At 31.0% G+C, this 20081-nt stretch overlaps 2 protein-coding genes across 4 annotated transcripts; one reads left to right on the top strand and one right to left on the bottom strand.

Annotated features, from left to right (window-relative positions):
- The first annotated feature begins 11641 nt into the window (after nucleotides 1-11641).
- LOC101268563 (uncharacterized) lies at nucleotides 11642-12375 on the top strand. The gene has a single exon (XM_004236724.4). It carries the CDS (start codon nucleotides 11642-11644, stop codon nucleotides 12209-12211), a length of 570 nt encoding a protein of 189 aa, XP_004236772.1. The 3' UTR covers nucleotides 12212-12375.
- A 2001-nt stretch (nucleotides 12376-14376) lies between these two features.
- On the bottom strand, nucleotides 14377-20081 carry LOC101245151 (uncharacterized). 3 transcript variants are annotated; one of them, XM_010320966.4, is made up of 4 exons: nucleotides 19757-20081; nucleotides 18760-18879; nucleotides 16133-18666; nucleotides 14377-16036 (listed from the first exon to the last, which is right to left on the bottom strand). In XM_010320966.4, exons 2-4 carry the CDS (start codon nucleotides 18781-18783, stop codon nucleotides 14974-14976), a joined length of 3621 nt encoding a protein of 1206 aa, XP_010319268.2. In that variant the 5' UTR covers nucleotides 18784-18879; nucleotides 19757-20081; the 3' UTR covers nucleotides 14377-14973. The 3 variants fall into 3 exon arrangements, with proteins under 3 accessions (XP_010319268.2, XP_004237156.2, XP_069153081.1); XM_004237108.5 differs by having other exon boundaries at nucleotides 19846-20081; XM_069296980.1 differs by having other exon boundaries at nucleotides 19776-20049.

Here is a 20081-nt window from a genome sequence, read left to right as displayed (position 1 = left end):
CCAATTTAAACTAGTGAAGCTACTCATCTCTATAAAAGAGAAAATTTTAAAAAGAGCAGACACCCTACTACAGTTAGATTATGATCATAATTAGTACTACTACACTAATTAATGAAGGGTTGGTTATGAAAATAAATGGCCAAAGTCATCTGTGGCCCTTAAAGTTGTCCTCATTATTCATTTAGACACATCAATTTAACCTTTTAGCTATTGAACACTTTTACTTATATAAAAATTTTTCTATTAGACACATTTTGATAATCAACAAAAAATGTCAAGTGTGTGTGATGCACTTGCCATGACATGGCAAACTAATTAATTAAAAGAAGCCACGTGTCTTAAATTTGTTTTTTATGCTAAAAAATAATTATAATTAAAAAAATAAAATCCTAAAGTATGTATGTTCCTGTCTCCGCTCAGACCTGCTCCTCCCTCCCCCCACCCCACCCCAACTTCATCTTCTTCCTCCCTTTTTTTCCCAAAAAAAAACACTTAAATCACCTAAGTTTTTCTACTTCTTTTTATCTAATTAATGTTTTATTTTTAAGCTTCGATTCAATTCATGTTTGAGTTGATTTGGCATAAAGAAAAAGATGATTGGTGGCATTGTTTTCTAATGAACAAATTAAAATTTGTAATTGATTGTATGAAAAGCTAAAAATAAAAAAAGATATTTACGATGATAAATTTGGAGAAAAATGAGGTGGTGTTTGATGACTGATAAAAAAGGAGAAAAAAGATGATGGTCTGAAAAAAAAAGAGAAGAAGATGACCGAAAAAATAAAGGGAAAGAGCACTGTGGATATGGTGACGCACATTTAATTAAAAAACAAGGTGGTATAGAGAAGAAGAATGATTACAGCTCGAGAAAAAAAGGAATATACTTTAATGGTGGGACACCGGTGATTACGGTGGTGAGAAGGTGGTTCTAATGGTGGTTGAGTCAAAGAAGAAGATGAAGAGATGCTAATTTTATTTTATTTTTTTTTAAAAAAAGAAAATTATTTTTTTTGGTTAAATGATGCCCTTTCACGCTCTTTTCATGTGTGTACTACACACATGCTGCCATGTCAGCACAAAATGTTTAATAGGTAAAAATATCTTACAATATAAATGTTCAATTGGTATACAGTTGAATTGAGGTGTCTAAATGAAATATGTGGACAAGTTTAGGGGGTTGTATATGACTTAGGCCAAAATAGATTAATTGTTGCATTCATGCATGCATGTGTTCTTTTCATTTAATATGACGGTGATAGTATACGAGTTAACTTGGATAACTCAACTAATTTCATGAAATATCTGTCGCCCTTTCATTTACGTGTGTTCTGATAATACTTAGGGGGGTGGCTTGGCGGTTGTAAATAATACTTTTTCTATTTACTTTTACTTGTTTTATTTTATTTTCGAAAGTCAAAATATTGTATGGAGTTCAATTAATGTATTAATTAAATGCATTTATTGATCATCATATTAATATGAGAAAGACAATTGCAACTTATAACATTTTTAATATAATTTTTGAACGTTTAAATTTAAAATATTGAACAAATCGAATACTCTTTTTGTTTTAAATTAATTAAATTGTTGAGGTATTTCACATCTTTAAAGAAAAAATTAAGCATAATTTTTCATTTTTTCTATTATTAATTATTGTCAAGTTTATGATTAATCGAGTATAACTTAACATTAATTATAATAACTAAAGAAGGGTAAATTGAAAGAATATTCTAAAGATAGTCGCGAATAATGAACAATTAAGTTTAATTTGAAAAATGAAAAATGTCTTAACAATTTAATTAATTTGAAATGGAGTGAGTACAATTTATGTTCAAATTCTTTCGATTCGAAATAATTTAATTTTTTTTATTTAACGCTCTTCGTAATAGAGTTAATTAGTTCACTAATCAAATAATCATTTAATATGATTAACCTTTTAGTTTTCCATAGTAAAGTTAGAATTTGAAACGAAAAAAACGTTAATATGAAAATGTAACTTCGAAAAAGAACTTATTGAGCTTTAAATAAATTATTTATTTTAGATCGTTAATGAAATAAAAATGTTAAAAATTTATTTAATTTGAATTGAAAGTCAAAGCATTTCATATAAAATAAGAATATATGTATTAAAAATGCGAAAATTGAACTAACTAATACAAAAAATTGTAATCTCTTTAATTTTATTATAAATACATATTATAAAATATCTTTGGAAGAATTTTAATACCATAAGGTGTGGAGATGACCTAAATTTCCTAAATTTTTTTTATCTACACGTCTGGTTTTACTGGGGAGAGGGGGTGGTAAGGGGTATGGGTAGGGACACATGGGTAGTTTGTAACTTGGAAAAAATTGAGGTTATGTGGTCGCAAAGGATGTCTTTTTTTAAGTATATCATATCGGGGTCCAATTATTTTGAATTTGCGTTATATAGGAGGACTCAGATAAAGAGGAAACACTTTTTACTAAGGATTTTTATATGCGTAGAGTTCGAATTTAAAATTTCTAGTTAATAATGGATCGTAGTACCATTCGTAGGCAGTAACACTATAATAAAAATGATCATTAGCGGCAATTAATTCTTAATTGGTCGCTAAATATGTATGCAATTGTCACTTTTTATATATGTTTCTAAAACTTTTAGTGACATCGGTTTTAATGACACTTAACTAATGTCGATAAAGACTTTTAACACACTTTATTAATGTCAATTTATAATGCCGCTAAAAGTTATTTTTGTTGTAGTGTAAGGATGGTCATTTTTAGTTTTCTCTTTGGTGTTTGGTATCTGTATTGAAGTCTGTCTATTTCAAATTCGCATTAAGTAGGGCCCATTCAGGGAAGCGCTCCTTACTAAGTATTTTTTATACCAGAGCTTGAACCTGGAATTTGTGGTTAATAAAGAAGCAGTCTCATCCGCTGCACCACCACATCTGTAGGTGGTAATGATGGTTTTTTCTTTTAGTTTTTCGTTAGGTGTCTAGTATCTGCATTAAGACCCGATTATCATGAAGTCGCGCCATCTAAGACCCCATCCAGGGGGAAGCACTCATTACTAAGGATTTTTTTTATACTTAGAGCTCGAACTTGAAATTTCTGTAGGCATTAAGGATGGTTTTATATCGTTTTTCGTTAGATGTCTTGTATTTGTATTGAGGTCCAACTATTTCGAATTTGTGTGACATAAAACCCCATTCAGGGAAAAGCACTCCTTACTAAAGATTATTTTTATATCCCAAGCTCGAACCTGAAATTTCTAGTTAATGAAGAAGCAATTTCATCTATTTCACTATTTTAGTAGCGGATTGGAAATGATGATATTTTTAATTATGTAGATTTATTATAAGTTATTTTAGGTATGGATGGTAATCTACTGATAAGCAGACTATTGTCTGCGCAAGAATATAAGGGGAAAAATGCATCAAAGAGTTTCATAGATTTGGTCATAAAAATTACTTATTATTATTATTATTATTCGGTCATAAAAATTACTTATTATTATTATTATTAAAATATCTTTTTAAACTTACTTGAAAATAATTATTCTATTCGGCTAAGAAAAATATAGAATTAAAACAATAACTTATAATTTGTTTTTGACTAAGTATTTAAAAACGTTTAAACATGAATATTATTTTAAATATCCTAAAAAGTATACCAAACCCAACTAACTCAATAAATTCTAAATAAAGTTAAATAGATATTTGAAATTATAAATTCTAAATAAAGTTAAATAGATATTTGAAATTTATGGCTAAATATTTGCTGAGTATCTACAATAATTATATTAGAAACTATTTAAACATACATAACTACTATTTTGGAGTTGTACCTGTTTGTTCAAATTCATTGTATTTGTTTGCTCAAATTCGATATGGTATCGATCAATTTGCTTTATATTTATGAGATACGTTATACTTGTTTGTTCAATCTAGTTATATCAATCAGGGGCGAAGTTATCTTAGAATAAGAGGGTTCAACGAAAATTTATATTATTTATGTATATATAGTATATGTCGAACTCCCTTCAACTACTTCGTGATTTTATTTTCATAAATTTTGAACCCTCTTACTGAAAGTCCTGACTCCGCCACTGATATCAACATGCGTGATTATTTCTTCTTATTGTTTTTACACATTCCAATACATTAGTTAGATTATTTTTTTTAAATATGCATCTTAAAGAATAATTTCTCTTCATCAAATATTTATATCTTATTGAGACATGTATAATTTTAAAAAATAATCTTTATATCTTTAAAATAATAAATAATTTAGGATAATTATTATATACTTCCTTTATTTTATATCAATTAATTTTTTAAAGATTTTTTTCATTATTAAAAATAATTGAAAACTGTTTAATATTCAAGATAAATGTTTGAAATTATTTTCATATTTACCCTTTTATTTATTGGAGTTCTATATATTAAAATAAATGACTTGCACTATGCACAAAGTTATATTTATATTTTCACAAAAGAGCGATAGTGAAAATGGTTTAAAGTATGTCTTGAAATATTTTTCTTAATAATTGTTTATTGCCTTACAAATTCAATTAATATAAAATAAAATTAGTAAAATATAATTAATAATTTGAGACTAAGAGGAATACATTTTTTGACAGGTTAATGGAACCTGATTTCTAAACTTATATTTAATTTTAATTATCACGCTTTAATTGTTTTCTTCTTTATTTTATTTGTGAATAAATTGAACATTATAGGCAATTTATTGTTGTTCATAATAATAATAATAGTAGTTGACTAAAAGAATTTATGATGCTATTAAATGATGTTGAACAAGTAATTAAGTTTTACTTTGCAAGTTAGGCAGCCCCTCCTCATTAATAAACCTAACAACCTCTTAACCACTTTTTATGTTTTAAAATAAATAATGTTTTTAATTTTTATACGACTTTAAAAAGATACTTACTTCTAGAAAAGAAAAAATAGTTTATTATTTCACTCCTAATTAAATGTTTTTTTTTATTTTTTAAGTATCTTTTTAATGATTTAAAACTCCATGTATTAAATAAATATAATTTTGAAATAAGAAAAATAGTTCTGCTTGATTATGTAAAATATAATTTATTTTGAAATGAAGTGAGCATTGCAAAACAATTTAACCACTGTGAATTCCCACATTTTTTTCATTATTAGTGACTATCCATACCCATCTAACTATCATTAATATGATATTAAATAAATTTTACACGATATGAATTTAGATTAATTACACATTATAAAGATGTGTGAGAATTTGTCTATAGCTAATTATTTTCAATTGTTCATGTTGGTCGAAGTTGATAAATTTTTATATATGCGTTGTCTTTTTGTTGACTTCATCTGTTATTTTATTCTTATACGTAAAATCTTTCCATAAGTATTCGAGAAGAATTTTTACTTGTTCATTATATTATTTTAAATGTCCAATAATACTTGTCTAATTATAAAAATAAATAAATATTTATCATTTTATGTGTATTTTATCATTATTATTACATATTATTTATTTTTTTTGATTACTTATATTTAATAAAGGTGATTTGGTAAAATATTTCTACCAGTTACGATTTCTTAATCTCTATGTCAAGTAAATAATGAACAACTATTATTGAACATATATTAAATGATATTTATGATCTAGATTAGAGTTTGGCCGAATGAAAACATTTTTCCGTTCGCATTTACTTGTCATTTATTCCTAAAATAAATATTTATGATCTAGATTAGAGTTTGGTCGAATAAAAACATCTCTCCGTTCACTTTTACTTGTCATTTATTTCTAAAATAAATTTTGATTTTTTATTTATAACCATTGACATATCAAAGAAAAAAAAATCAATTTTCTCCATATTTTACCCTCAATAAAACACATTTATTTTTCATAGACTAATACTAAACATTATTTAATAAAATGATTAATAAAAATAAACACAATGAACAGTAATATCTAGCAAGAACACAAATTTTTTGTTAACTAGCCAGCTCTAAAAATTAATGTTGCTTTTGCTCAATTTATAGCCAGCTCTAAATATATTTCTCCATTTAGGACGCGCTTTAAAATACCTTCTCTCTCTATTTTTATTTATCTATCATATTAAAAAAATAGTTGTTTATTTTTTTAATTTTAAAATAACTAAGTTGTTGAGACATTTTTCATATTTTAAATTTATTTAATTTTTCAATCTTCAAGACTATTAAAAATAATTTTTTTTTATCTTTTATTTAGATTTTCTATATGATGAGTTCAAGAAACTTTAGTTGCTTTGAATAATTCTACAGATTAATTCTACAATAATTAACACGGACAGAACTGAAAAATAATGCCTAATTTATGTCATAATTTTCTTTTTTTTTTAAAAGGGTGTGAAACACTCAATAATTTAATTATTTTGAAATGAGGGGATTATTATTTGTTTAATTTAGAAAATCAAGAGATAATTTACAATGTTATATCTATTTTATCCTTAGTATTAAATACAATTCAAATATCTAATATACTTTTTAAAACATTGAATTTCGAAGGGTTATATAATAATATCATTCCTATTATTTATTATTTTATGTGTGTCAAGTCAATAAAGAAAATATTGTTAAATCAAAAAAGTACGATCAAATATATAGTGAAATAATTAAATAAAATTATCCACCTGCTTTAATTAAAGATCTCAATTTCAAGTTTTAAAATAAAAAAAAATTCTTATCAAACGCGCTTTCTTGGATGAACTTGTATATGTTGCCTGTTGGTCACTTTAAGACCAATTAATTAAAAGATTAAATAACCAATGTTTGAAAAAGTAACCACTTTTGATGTGAAAAAATTATAATAAATGTCATGGATTTTGAACCTATATAATTTTCAAGTAAAAAAATTAATATCGTGTGATAGGATGATTGTAATTTCTTAATTTTAATAAGAAGTTTTAAATTTGAATTACTAAAAGGAAAAAAAAATTGACCAGAAAATTTAATCAGAATAACATTTTACCTATATTATTTTGCAAAACATTTTTACCCTTTTTATCTTTAATACATATTAACTAAAAATGGAAGAAAGATCAGTTTATATTAAACTAAAAAAGCTATTGTAATTTTTTAAAATTTCTGGCCAAATTCTGACCAAAAAATAAATTAGATATTGCCATTGTATGATGTATTTTTACCATAGTGATATAAATAATTATAATTTATAGCACTTTTCGTATAATTTTTGAATATTTATCTTTTTATTTGTTTAAAATATTAAATTAATTTAATCTAATTTAACTTTCAAAATCAATCAAATTAAATTTAAAAAAATATAACATAACAATTAAAAGTAGACGGAAACGATAAGTACGAAGCCTTTGGAATTAGTTTGGTCAATATTTAAGAAGCTACCGGTAGTTGTATCTTTCCCAAACCAAACTGCTAGCTCCCCTAATCTACCAAATCCATGTTTTAAAAAAATATTAATGTGCTAATAAACATGTAACCATTGACATTTGTACAAAATTAGGCAAAAAGAAAAAGGATATAATTAGATGGTTTACTAATGTTAAAAAGGTTGATCACTTTTTAAACAAAAAAGAAAAGGAATTAATTCAAATATATTCCTTGTAATATTTTTATCTCATCTTCATTTCCGCCCTCGTATATTTTCATTTAGTATTTGACTATATATTATATAGAGATATCTTTTGTTTTATTTACGTATCGAATACGATTAAAATAACTAAAAAGAAATTCTTTTTATATTCTAAAATACATTTCTTTTGTATCAAACATACTACCTCTAACATATCAATCGACGGGTTTCTTATAAACGAAGAACGCAAACATAAAGAAAATTTATTAATCTAAGAAAATGTGTTCAAATATATGAAGTTTCTTCACCTAACAAATTTAAATCTTATCATGTGCGTGCATGTGAAGATTTTAAAATTTTCTTTTTATCTTTTTGAAATATACTGATCGAAAAATAAATTCAATTTTACAATATCACATGTTATCAAAATTCGAATCTCAATCACATGCATGGGAATGACTTAATTCAACATTATATATGCATGAATGCAAAAACGAAACAAAACAAAAAAATCTTTAGGTCTAAAGTCTTCCTTACCATGCTCTATTTCTCACCAACTTCTAAAAATTTTCCTAATTAGGGTTTGGCTATTGTGGTTACCAATCTTTGTCTGATAAATTATGTATTCAATTCTAAACATCACAAAAAAATAATAACGGAATGGTTAGGATCTCTCAAGTTTTAATCAGAAGTTCGAGTTTGAACTTAATGTATAAAAAACAATCATTCCTGATATGAATTTTTCTCTTCTTAAAAGGACTTTACATAATGCAGGTCTGAATTAATCAATAACCCAGTATTGATATCGAGCACTGAATATTAAAAAATCATCACTTTTAAGTTGCCTTCTTTAAAACTCGTGACCACCCCGCCTACCTCACCCACTCCACCCCTACAACACACACAACATTTATTTTTATTTTCAAGAATAGATAAGGTAAACATTTATTTATATTGGGTGTTTACACCAAGTATGAGGTTCTTCAAGATATAAAACTTTACCTCAACGAGGAAGGAATTCTGTCTACGTAGAAACATGAGCTCGTGATATATCTACACCTAATTCCATACCGGTTAATGCGGAATTCCCTATGAAATAAAAAAGATCATTCATAAATAGCATAGTCCAAGAGAATCCACATTCTACGTACATTTTATCCTTCACAAACTCTACATGTAAGATGTTAGATTACATCAATTAATATATTATTATTAGATATTTATATCAAGTGAATTAATAAATATAAGATATTTGATCTTGTATATGCAGTCTAACTCTTAGTTAGTCATGGTCAAATAATACTATAAATATTTATTTTGATTAGTTCACATTTATAAAAATATAACACCCAATACAACTAAATATTTACTTTCCCTAGATGGGAATTAATATCCAGAGTAGTGTAAGTAAATAAAAATTTAGATCATAAAGCATTTTGGTTTGAAATAAAAACTCAAAGATATATCCATAAAAATTATATAGTACTCCCCCATCCTATCTTAATTGTTGTTTTTGAATCTGATTAATTCGGGTTTGCACTTTGTTCAGTGTGATTTATTTTTATTTATATAGAATTTAAATTCGAGACTTCTGATTCACAATGAATTGATCTCAATCATTTCATAACAATCTATATTGATATAAATGTTTACATTTTCGATAATTAATAACTATTGTCTACTCTTAGTATGAACCCTCTCTCTATTATACCAAACACATACACATAATATTATCATAAATAGTATGTGAACCTAATGATGTTCTACATTTTCTTTTAACTTATATTCTGAATTCGTCTCTTTGCTAACGATTGTCGAGTCTAGTTAGGTAATGGTTACTTCATATTGGAGTTTGATTTGGTTCATTAATTATAAAAAGATGATTGTCTAAACTAATTTGGTCATGATGAAGCTGGTCTTGTGGATTAATCAGGTATAAGATCTATCTATTATCCAAAATTACTTTAAATAAGCATACAACAAGCTCATGTCACATATATATAATGAAACATTATAGGATAGTGAAAGTTGTCAATGATAAATTCAACTTTATTTGTATACCTCAATGTCAAATATAGATATTAAAAGTGTTTGGGCTTTAAAAGGCGTGAAATGAAAAATTAAGAGTTGCGATTTTAATGTAAAGTTAAAACTTATATGAAGAGTTGTGACTTTTATAAAATGTTGTGATTTCAATGAAAAAGTTTTTGACCTTTTCGCAGGTTGTAACTTTTAATAGGATTATGACCCTTTTTTATCTGATAAGACACAATAAACATTTGTTCACACTGCCCTTTGTTGTCTAGAAATAGAGGTATTTCCACTCAATTTATGATAACCAATTTTATGGACTTCTTCTTCTATCACTAAATCTAGTATTTTAAGTGTACTTTATTATAGTTGAGTGGTTCGGTGACATCGTGGGTATAAGTATTGATGCACCGGTGAGTAAGATCGTTCTATCTTGAGAATATATATTCCGTTAACGTCGTGTACTTGAGCGGAATAATTTTCTTAAGGACACACTGTGCATTAAATTAACTCGATTTTCTTCTTTGAGAAAAATATTTTATATATTATTTTTCTGATTCTATTTTCTCTACTAATTTTGATTTTCTAGTTTGAAAAATACTCTTTAAAATTTATTATTTTTTATCAAATTCTTTAAATATTTTATTTTAAGCATCTTAAGAATATACGATGAACAATAAAAAGTCCTCCAAATTTTTCAGACGATCACAATCTTCTAAAAGATAAATAATAGGTTCCAAGCCAATAAAACAAATTTTCAATTAATAATATCGATAATATGATTCTTTTTTTCATTTATTGTGTAATATCTTTAATTATGTCTATATCAACTTTTTTTTTTTAAAAAAAAAAAACTTTTGAAAATACAATTTTATATCTACCTCATTTTCTTTTAATACCTTCAATAGTTATTCAACAATGCTATGATAAAACTTGTTTATCTGATTCATATTAGCTCCTAACAAGTCAATAAACTTGCACATACTGATTTAACAATAATTCAATAATGATATATTTAATATAATTTTAAAATTAATTTAACTTTTTAAATATTACTTTTTTAACATTACCTTTTAAATTATTATTATTATTTAAAAATCTCCTAATTAATTAATACTAAAAACTAGCGCAACGTGAAAAGGATTATTCAAATGTTTGTACTATTGAAGCTATGGATCACACTCAATGATCTTATAAATGAAGTTTCATTAAAAAAAAAGAAGATTTAATTTACTTATGAGCAAATCTTCATTCATTAAATTTAAATTTCGGTCCATAAAATAAATAAAGTTAAATGGAATGAATTTTTTGACGAAGAGTGAAAATGTTACTTTACTTTTTTGAGGAAGTAAATGACGACAGAAAAAAACTTTCAAGTGTTTAAATAAAAGCACATCGTCGTATTGTTGAAGGCCTTAGAAGAAAACAAGTTTAGAGTTTGTCATTGCTCGCTTGACTTCAAATTTAAAAATAATTAGATTTTTTAATGATTTTTACTTTTCTTTCTTAAAAATATCCGCATAATTTATAGTTTGTTGAGCCAATGTGAGATATCACTATTTACCTAAAGTTAATTATTGAAAGAATATATTTCAGAAATTCAAATGCGTAAGAACACATTATAATTTCAATCGTCGATTTTCTTTTTAATCTCATTTCTACTATTTGTTTTATTAGTATTTATTATTCATTTTTATTGAATACAAATTTATCACATATAAAACCATAGAATTAAGAAAATTAAAAATGAAGTATCATTGATCTATAGAGTAGGATTTTTGTGGTTGATGTGTCGACACATCCCCCTCCCCCCTCCCCCCCCCCTCTTGCTTTTTTTTTTAATAAAAATTTCTCAAAATTAATTCTAGCAAAAAAAAAAAAAAAAAAAATACCAACCACAAATTTCACAAAAAATAAATATTCTAATATTTTTTCATCTTTTCTTTTAAATAAAAAAATTAAAAAAAAAAAAAAAAAAGCTTCTTATCTAACTAAGCAATAACCAGAGGCACTGAAAGCTTCATAAAAAATAAAAAAAATGGCGACCTTAACTTCTTCTACTCTGCAACTCACAAAATCAAACCCTTTCTTCTCAAAATCTCCTCTCAAATTCCACGCGCCGTCGTACTCTTCCTTCACTGTACGCGCCACCACTGAAGAATCTTCACCTTCCGACACAGACGAACAAACCACCGTCGATTCATCCTCCGATCCCGACAGTTTCGAGAATCGGCTCTCCCAAGTCCGTCTCCGGTACCGTAGTGGAACAGGGAAGAAAGCGGAGGTGCGAAAAACTCGAAAGGGCAAAAAAGGTTCATCTGGATCCGGATCCGGGTCGAGCGTGTTTCTCCCACCAATTCCTCTAAAGGAACCTGTTTCCGAAGGTTTACCCGTTGAATTCGGGTTTAGTCCGTTTTCGGAACGGGTCAATGGACGGATCGCCATGCTTGGATTATCCGCATTGCTGTTGGTGGAGCTTGCAACAGGTAAGAGTGTAATTAATTATCATACGCCGGCGATTGTGTTCATTCAGGTTTATTTTGTCGCCGCCGTAGCGGCGGTGTATTTGAAGAATGAGAAAGAGAAAGTTAGCGTTTGGCCTAAATAGTTGAGCTGCCATTGTTGAATTCTCTGAGATTTTTTTTTGAATTGGATGTCTGTATGATAAACTTCTCACAGCTTGTTTTATTTTAGTATATATCTTATTGTCTCGAAGCAACAGTAAAATTTACTCCTTTTATCATTTATAAATTACGAGTTTGAGTTGTAAAATTTAATACTTCCATGCCCTACATGCAAGGGCGGAGCTTAGTAGCTTTAGCTCAAATACTATGTTCGGCATATAAATGATAATATTCAAAATCCAAAAATTATAATCGGAAATCAATAAAATAGAAATCTTGGTTCCACCTCTGCCTATGGGATACAACCCTTCCTTGGATTTTGTGTATGATTCTTACATCGAGCTGTCCTCTAAATCCATTTATTAATATGTTACTTGAGTCATCTTGTGTGCGTCTAGATTATTTTATCGAGTTTTTATCACTTTTTGTCGGTGAAAATATTAGGTAACTTTCATTTTAAGTCAAGGTAAATAAGAAAAAGATCAACTCATATTTTTGTTTCGATTAGAATTTGAACCTTGATCTTCATGAAAGCATTGACGATTAAGTCACATTTTTAAGTTTTTATCATATTTAGAAAGTACTAAAACATCCGTCATATACATATATGCTTTTTTCATTTATATAACAATTATATATATATAGTTCAACGATTTGTTATGTGTTCAAATTCTGAGTATGGAGTAATGTCTTTAGTAGGAAGTATTTTGTGATTTTCTCGATTCATATCTGATTAGTCAAATTCCAAAGCAGATACATATCAGACATCAAGTTGAGCTCTTTGAGATTTTCTCATATTTGCTCTAACATATTATTTTACCCTTCATTTTTTGTGTATTTGTATTATAACCTATTTCAATTATTGTATTGATGCTGAATTTAATAAGATGTTTTTTTGACCTCAATCGATTTAAATTAGGTAAATGACCTCTATAATAGAAATAGGAGAAAATAAGTTTCATAACTTTTTATATCTGATAGAATAATTATAGCAAGTTTTAGTAGCATATAAAAAATGAATAATTTTTTTATTTCACCTAAGAGTACTATTCTCATCGTACACTAATCATATAGATTACAAATAGATTATATAATTAGATTCTTAAATGTTTTCGAAATAAAGCAAAGAGATTGCTTCTATTATTTATAGATTGTGACTTTTCGCAAAGTTAATAATAGTTTATTCAAAAATCAAATTTAGCTATTTGTTTACAAGTTCTCATTAGTTAATTGAAACTGAATCGACCGGTTAATAAAGAAACGTCAAACCGTCGAGACTTGACGGTGGATTAATAGAGATCTCTCGAATTCAAATCCTAAAAATGTAGAACTTTTGATCATGTAACCCTTTCAATAATGGTGGTTAGGGATTCGAACCCTAAAAATGGACAACTTTATGATGGATATCTCCCCAAGTCGAGAATTCAAACCCTGAGATTGAACTTCAAACCCTAAGAATGGACAACTTTTTAATGCATAGCACCCCTTGGATGAGAAAGGGTAAATAATATTAAGTCGAGAATTCAAACCCATAGATTGAACTTGGAACCTTGAGAATGGACAAGTTTTTTTTGTGCATCAACACCCTTCAATGAGAAAGGGTAAATAATAGGAAGTCGAGAAGTCAAACTTCAAGCCTTGAGAAAGGGTAACTTTTTTACGCATGGCACCCCCATCAACGAGAATACAAACTCTGAGAATGGGTACCTTTTTAATGCATAACACCCCTTGGATGAGAAAAGGTAAATAATATGAAGTTGGAGAATTCAGACCCAAAGACTGAACTTGGAGTCTTGAGAATGGACAACTTTTTATGCATCGCACCTTACTTACTCCTTTAGCAAGAGCCTAAGCAAACCCGGATTAGTTCAACTGGCTTCAAATACCGAATAGTTAAAACCAGAAAAACATTAAGAAGGACAGGGCAGGTCTCAGTGAGCTAGTATGTACAACCATCTCAATCAGGAAAACTTTTTGGTCCTTTCGTGAGCCTACTCAGAGCAAACGTGGTTTAGTTAAACCAGTGGCTTCAAATTCCGAACAGTTAAACCAAAAAAGAACTTAAGAGAACGGGAACAACGTCTCAAGAGATGCAAATGAGGTAGTATGTACATCCATCTCATCAATGATAAAGGTGTCACAGATGGTGTTATTGTTAAATATCATACTTAACCTGCATAATTTAACCTTGGATAAGTTCCCATCACTGGCCTGTTTCTCTAACTGGCCAACACAAGCTGGTTAGAACCACTGAACCCAGAAGCTTTACACAAAGCCAGCATGCATATTAGCAACTTAAAACTAGTAAAAATAGCATTCAAGCCAGCATAGTAGAGCATATTAAACTAGTAGTTTTCTCCTCCAAAAGAAAGCAATGGTAAAAGCACGTTCCTTGGACGGCCTACTAGCAACAAGCCTTCTTTTTTTACTGAAATAAAGACATGCATCAGTGCATTCTCCCCAAAGATTCGAGGTTCAATGGAGATATCAAGTCAAGAACTGCTTCTTTTTTATAGAGGAGACATCAACCCTCTTCAGGCAAGAACCCTATTTTGACCGTCGCCTTCTTTCTCTTCAACATTTAACATTTGTCAAGATGCATTCAAAAGTCTGTCTCTGTTCCTCAGTTACACGCAGCATATCACCTGTACACGTCAGCAAGGAACAACAATTCACTTTCGGGAACAAACAGATGCTGAAACAGTGTTTCCCATGGTGCAGCTGTTGATATTTCAGGTTTATCAAGTCAAAATCTTCTTCTCTTCAATCTGGAGACATCAAATTCCTCGTCGTGCCAAAGCTGCCCACTCTGTCTAAAATTACCACCTTCTTGCTCTTCGACGTTTCTCATTCGTCTAGGTAAAGGTCGATCCTTGATAGTATCATCAAATTCTCTGTCTCTAGTATTACTTCTTTCAACAAATTCTGCATCAGCTTCTTGATAGAACCTAAAAGGCCTAGGACCACCACTTGGGTGCAAACGGAAATTGTCATTTTCACTGTTATAAGAAGGACGAAAAGAACGAATGGGTCCTCCACGCCTCTCACCATACTTCCTTCTCTCATCGGTACTTCCACCACCACGAAGATCATGAAATCTAGCAGTGTGTATCGGCCCATCAAAGTACTCATCCCCATCAGCCCTCTCCCGACGATCTAAAACCTCAAGTCTCCTATTGCTTCTAGTAAATACCCGATCAGGTGGACTTCTTCTGCTAGAAAGAGACCTCGGATGACTGTGCTCCTGTACAGCATCCACGTCCCGTAAATCATTCAGACGCCGAGTAGTATATGAGGGGGAATCACGTCTTCGGAGAACTATCTCTTCAGTGAAAGAAGTCCGTGGAGAAGACCTCATCCTATCTTCCCTGTACATAGCTGGTGACCTGTGATGAGATGAATCTGGGGGACCATTATTATATCCTTCATTCAATCTCCTCCGAGGAGATGACCAAGGGCCAGGGGACCGTGTACGAGATCTAACAGGAGATTTAGACCGCATTCGAGGGAAACCTCTTCTCTGCATTGTGGTAAACTTTGTATTGCCCCGAACAAAATGACCATCCGGTCCATCGTTACGTTCAATTTCAGATTCCCCGACAGTAGGTCTACGTTTAGGTCTAAAGCGATAATCAGCTACACCTCCATAGCTATCAAAATCATGCCCAGAATCCCATTCTCTACGTAAACTGTCAAATCGGGCTGAGCCCCTCCCTCTTCCCCGCATGAAGTTCCCCCTTGAGCTGCCAAATGACCGGTCCTGAATCCTATCTCGCACAAATTTAGGACCATCAGCACAAGTTTCTTCCCTGAAAAAAACACAGAAAGAAAAGTCATAGTTGAGCAGCATTCAAATATAAAAAAAATTATGAATCAAACAGCAATAAAAAGAAAAGAAAAATCACCTATTCCTTCGTAGATGAAATTTCTCCTCCTCCATATCTGAATACCTTTCTCTTCCACTTCTTGAAGGCAGTGATCTACCTGTAACAGGTCTGAAATTACTAGGTGGTGTCACATTGGATGCACGAGGTAAGCTGATTATACGGCTCTTGCTTCCAAAATTTGTCATATCTTTACTAGAGGCAGCATTAACAGGTGTTTCGGCATTTTGCAAAGATGACACAGCTGTCGATGACATATCAGATCTTCCAATATACTCGTTATTAGCCTCACCAGCATTTCTTCCAGCCCCACTGCTTCCAACAGGTGTTACGTCACAAAAGACGTCCTTTTCACATCTCTCCTGATCATCTGCTATTCCTGATTGATCAACTGATCCTTGGTGAACAGCGCCAATTGGCCTCTCCTCATCATCTCCTGTTGTTTCCTCCTTACCTAATAATGGACTCTGCAACTTACCATCTTTATGATCAATTTGGACAGTTTTTTCATCACAGCCTTTCACAAGGTCATCATTATCCGTATGAACAGGTATACTGTAACCTTTGTCATCATTATTGAAGCAATGAGATTCCCCAATGCCAGAAGAACGAGCATTTTTGCTGGAAGATACATTATTTTTCTCTGATTCCATCCCCTCAGCAATTGGGTCTTCTTCAATCGATGGCATCATTGGTTCTCGGACCTCACCGTCTTCATATTCCTCATCCTCTCTGCCACACCCCACATTCTCAGAGTCAACATGTCCAGCAAAAGCATGATGACCATCAGATTCATAATCAGAACCATAACATTCTTCTTCTGTACCAGCTGATATACTTATCTTTTCCTCATCATTTGCCGATCCTTCAACACTTGCAAACACATTATGTGGGTCTTGTATCTTTTTGCGCACCATGTGATCTTCAATATTCATGCCCGCTGAAACAGATGCCTCTACTTTATCACTGGATACATTTGATTCTTTGAGTTCAAAGTTTGCATTTAGAGCAGCCATATCAGCATTTGCCTGATCTAGAGCATTTTTAATCCTAGTAGCTTCATTAGTATGAGCAGAGTACTCAGACGGAGTAGACAAGTCTCCACCACTCACAGACAAATCTGAACAGGTAGACAATCTAGAAGGGCATCCCAGTGGAGGGGTCAAAGGCATTGGCAATGTCGAAGAAGAAGAGGAACAAGAGGAACTCTCCTGAAGCTGCAAAACCCTTGCAACTGATTGGTGAGCAATCACATTTGCTGTCATGGATATTTCCTGGCTAACTTCATGGAGTGGTTCACATTTCATTGGTTTTTCCTGAAGTAATTCCTGAGGACCTTTAGTTGACAACTCAATAGACTGCAGATTCTGCCTCACAACTTCAGGTTTTCCTACCTTCGCCTCCAATGTTCTAGCATTAGCTTGTACCAAGGCTTCTTCTACAGGTTCTGACTTAACAGTTTTACAAGTAGTGGAATTCATATTTCTACTCAATGCCAGATTTTTCAGTAAACTAGAGTGTGGACTAACCCTGCTGGAGTCTACTTTAGCTAATGACTGAAGTACAGAGGAGTCAAACCCTCGCAGTAAAGTACTACCAAGACTAAGATGAAGCCCATCCACAGGCTTGTATGGTAGGCTAGGATGTATTGAGAAGGGAATATTAAATTCCTGCTCACTAGATCCAACAACTTGCTTCCCTTTATCACCATTAGAACCCGTAACAGAAGCAGAACTAATAGGCAGCTTTATGTCTGGTAAACTAGATGTCTTACGTAACAGATCAACTTGACTTGCATCTTGAACAGGAAAATCTTCACCAGAATCCCATGAATCCATGGGAGTATTCAGATCCCAGTTAGATCTATTTGTGCATGCGGTATCATCAGCATCATTGTTATTCAATCCATTGTTGCAACTTCCGTCCTGGGAAATGTCCTTCCCTTTGTTCAAAGACAGAGAAAGCAACGAAGGATGTACAGTTCCACGCATCAGGCAACTCCCTGCTGAATTCGGATCAACCAAAGAAGAAACATGAGGTTTCTTTGGGCCTAATGACAGTTCAACATGTCCTGAACCGGCAGGAAGTTCAAGTTCACTGTGGTTTTCCCCTTGTTTGGCAATAACTTCCTTCTTGACAGCAGTAACTACTGTTATACCTATAGCTTCCTGGCTAGCTAGCTTTTGGGTCAATGCTGGTTTCACAATATTGTCAACATTTCTTGAAGTTCCAGAGGTAGCATTAGGGTTTGTTTCCGAAGATATGGATAAAAATGGTAGCATAGTAGGCTTAGAGCCAACTTTCACACCAGAAGGTGTTTCTTCTTTTACCTCTAGAAGAGAGTTCTTGGAAGTGTCAGTTTTACCAGTACTATCAGACGAATTCAAGATCGATTTCTGGCTCAACCCAGAACATTTGGTTTTGGATTCATTTTCATTAGATAAAGATGATGGCTCAGCACAGATAGGTGAAGGAGGTTGGAACATAGAGTTCCACCTCTTCTTAATAGGGATACCTGACGAAGAGTTACTAGACTGCCGAGCAAGAACACCAGGCTGCAAATACATGATGAAATAGAGTGACATTAAAACAAAGAAAGTATAACAGATTAGACCAATTCAGCGGCAAATCAGAGATCAGATTGAGACCTCTTCGTTCCCGGAAACCGGCATGGTTCTAAAGCTTTTTATCTCCAGAAAATATCACTCTACTACAACGAAGAAGTTCAACACATCTGAAAAACTAGATCACAGTCCTCTAATATCACCCTGCAATCAGATATGCCAAAACATTACAACACAAAAGAAGAGAAAGAGACATTCATGATGACAAAAAGAAGAAAAAACCACCCCACCTCACTACCACACACATACACACATAAAACAAAAAAAGACAGCTATTTTTGGAGATATCAAGAGCAGATCCAGATAATGAGTTCAAAATCTAAGCATCTAAACCTCATAAACAATAAGAAGTCAAATCATAAATGACTAGAGAATAAAATAATGTAACAATCTAATTTCCTACTAACAACTAGCAAATCACCAGATTACAGCAAAATTCACAAAAACTCCAACCATTGCCTGTAAATGCGAAACTACAATAGTCAAAAATCATGAATCTTCTAAACCCAAACTAGCTTCGGATCGAGTCACAGTTGATTGATTGCAGATATACGAAGCAGTTAAGACGATCCACCGGACTTATACTTGGTCAACGTCCTCCGCAACACCCCCACCAAACACAAAAGGGGGAAAAACCCAGAAACACCTCCACCCACCCACCGTCTCTATAAAATTTAGGCGATTGTCGAGTTCTATCAAAATTAAGCAGACTATAAAGAAAACAATCGATCAACAAACACAATACCCACCACCAATCACAATTCACAACAGTCAAATAGTCCAAATCTATTCGATTTCCACGAAACCCCATCTCTAAAAACCTCCATGGGTAAAAAAAAAAAAAAAAAAGCAAAATCATCACTCATCAGATCATATTTCAGGTAAACCCCAGATAATCAAGAATCAAAAAACATACCTTTACCTGACAAAAAATCAATACATACAAAATTAGTCACTCATCAGATCCCTATTTCAGGTAAAACCCCAAACATTCAAAAATCAAAAAAACACAAAACTTTACCTGACAAAAAACCACATACCCAATACAGAGCAACAATTAAACATGTAGAAAATACACAAATCTAGCATTACAAGAAGAAAAGTGAGAACCTTTCTTTGTTCTCAGACAGCAAAGAGTATTGAATGAGGCAAAAAAATAATTTTTTTTACCAAAAAAAAAAAAAAAGAGTGATAAACAGAGAAGAAGAAGAAGAGGGCAGAAAGACTTTGGTTATGAATTTTCTTGGTGGTTTCCTTTTGGTATATGTGATGGAAATTGGTGTTTTGGTTAGGGTTTGTGGACTTTTCAATAATTGCATACTTTCCTTTATTCAAGGCCCTTTATT

The sequence above is a fragment of the Solanum lycopersicum genome, chromosome 4, assembly GCF_036512215.1.
Source record: "Solanum lycopersicum chromosome 4, SLM_r2.1".
In the NCBI taxonomy this organism is placed as follows: domain Eukaryota; kingdom Viridiplantae; phylum Streptophyta; class Magnoliopsida; order Solanales; family Solanaceae; genus Solanum; species Solanum lycopersicum.
This window is presented reverse-complemented; position numbering and strand designations above follow the sequence as displayed.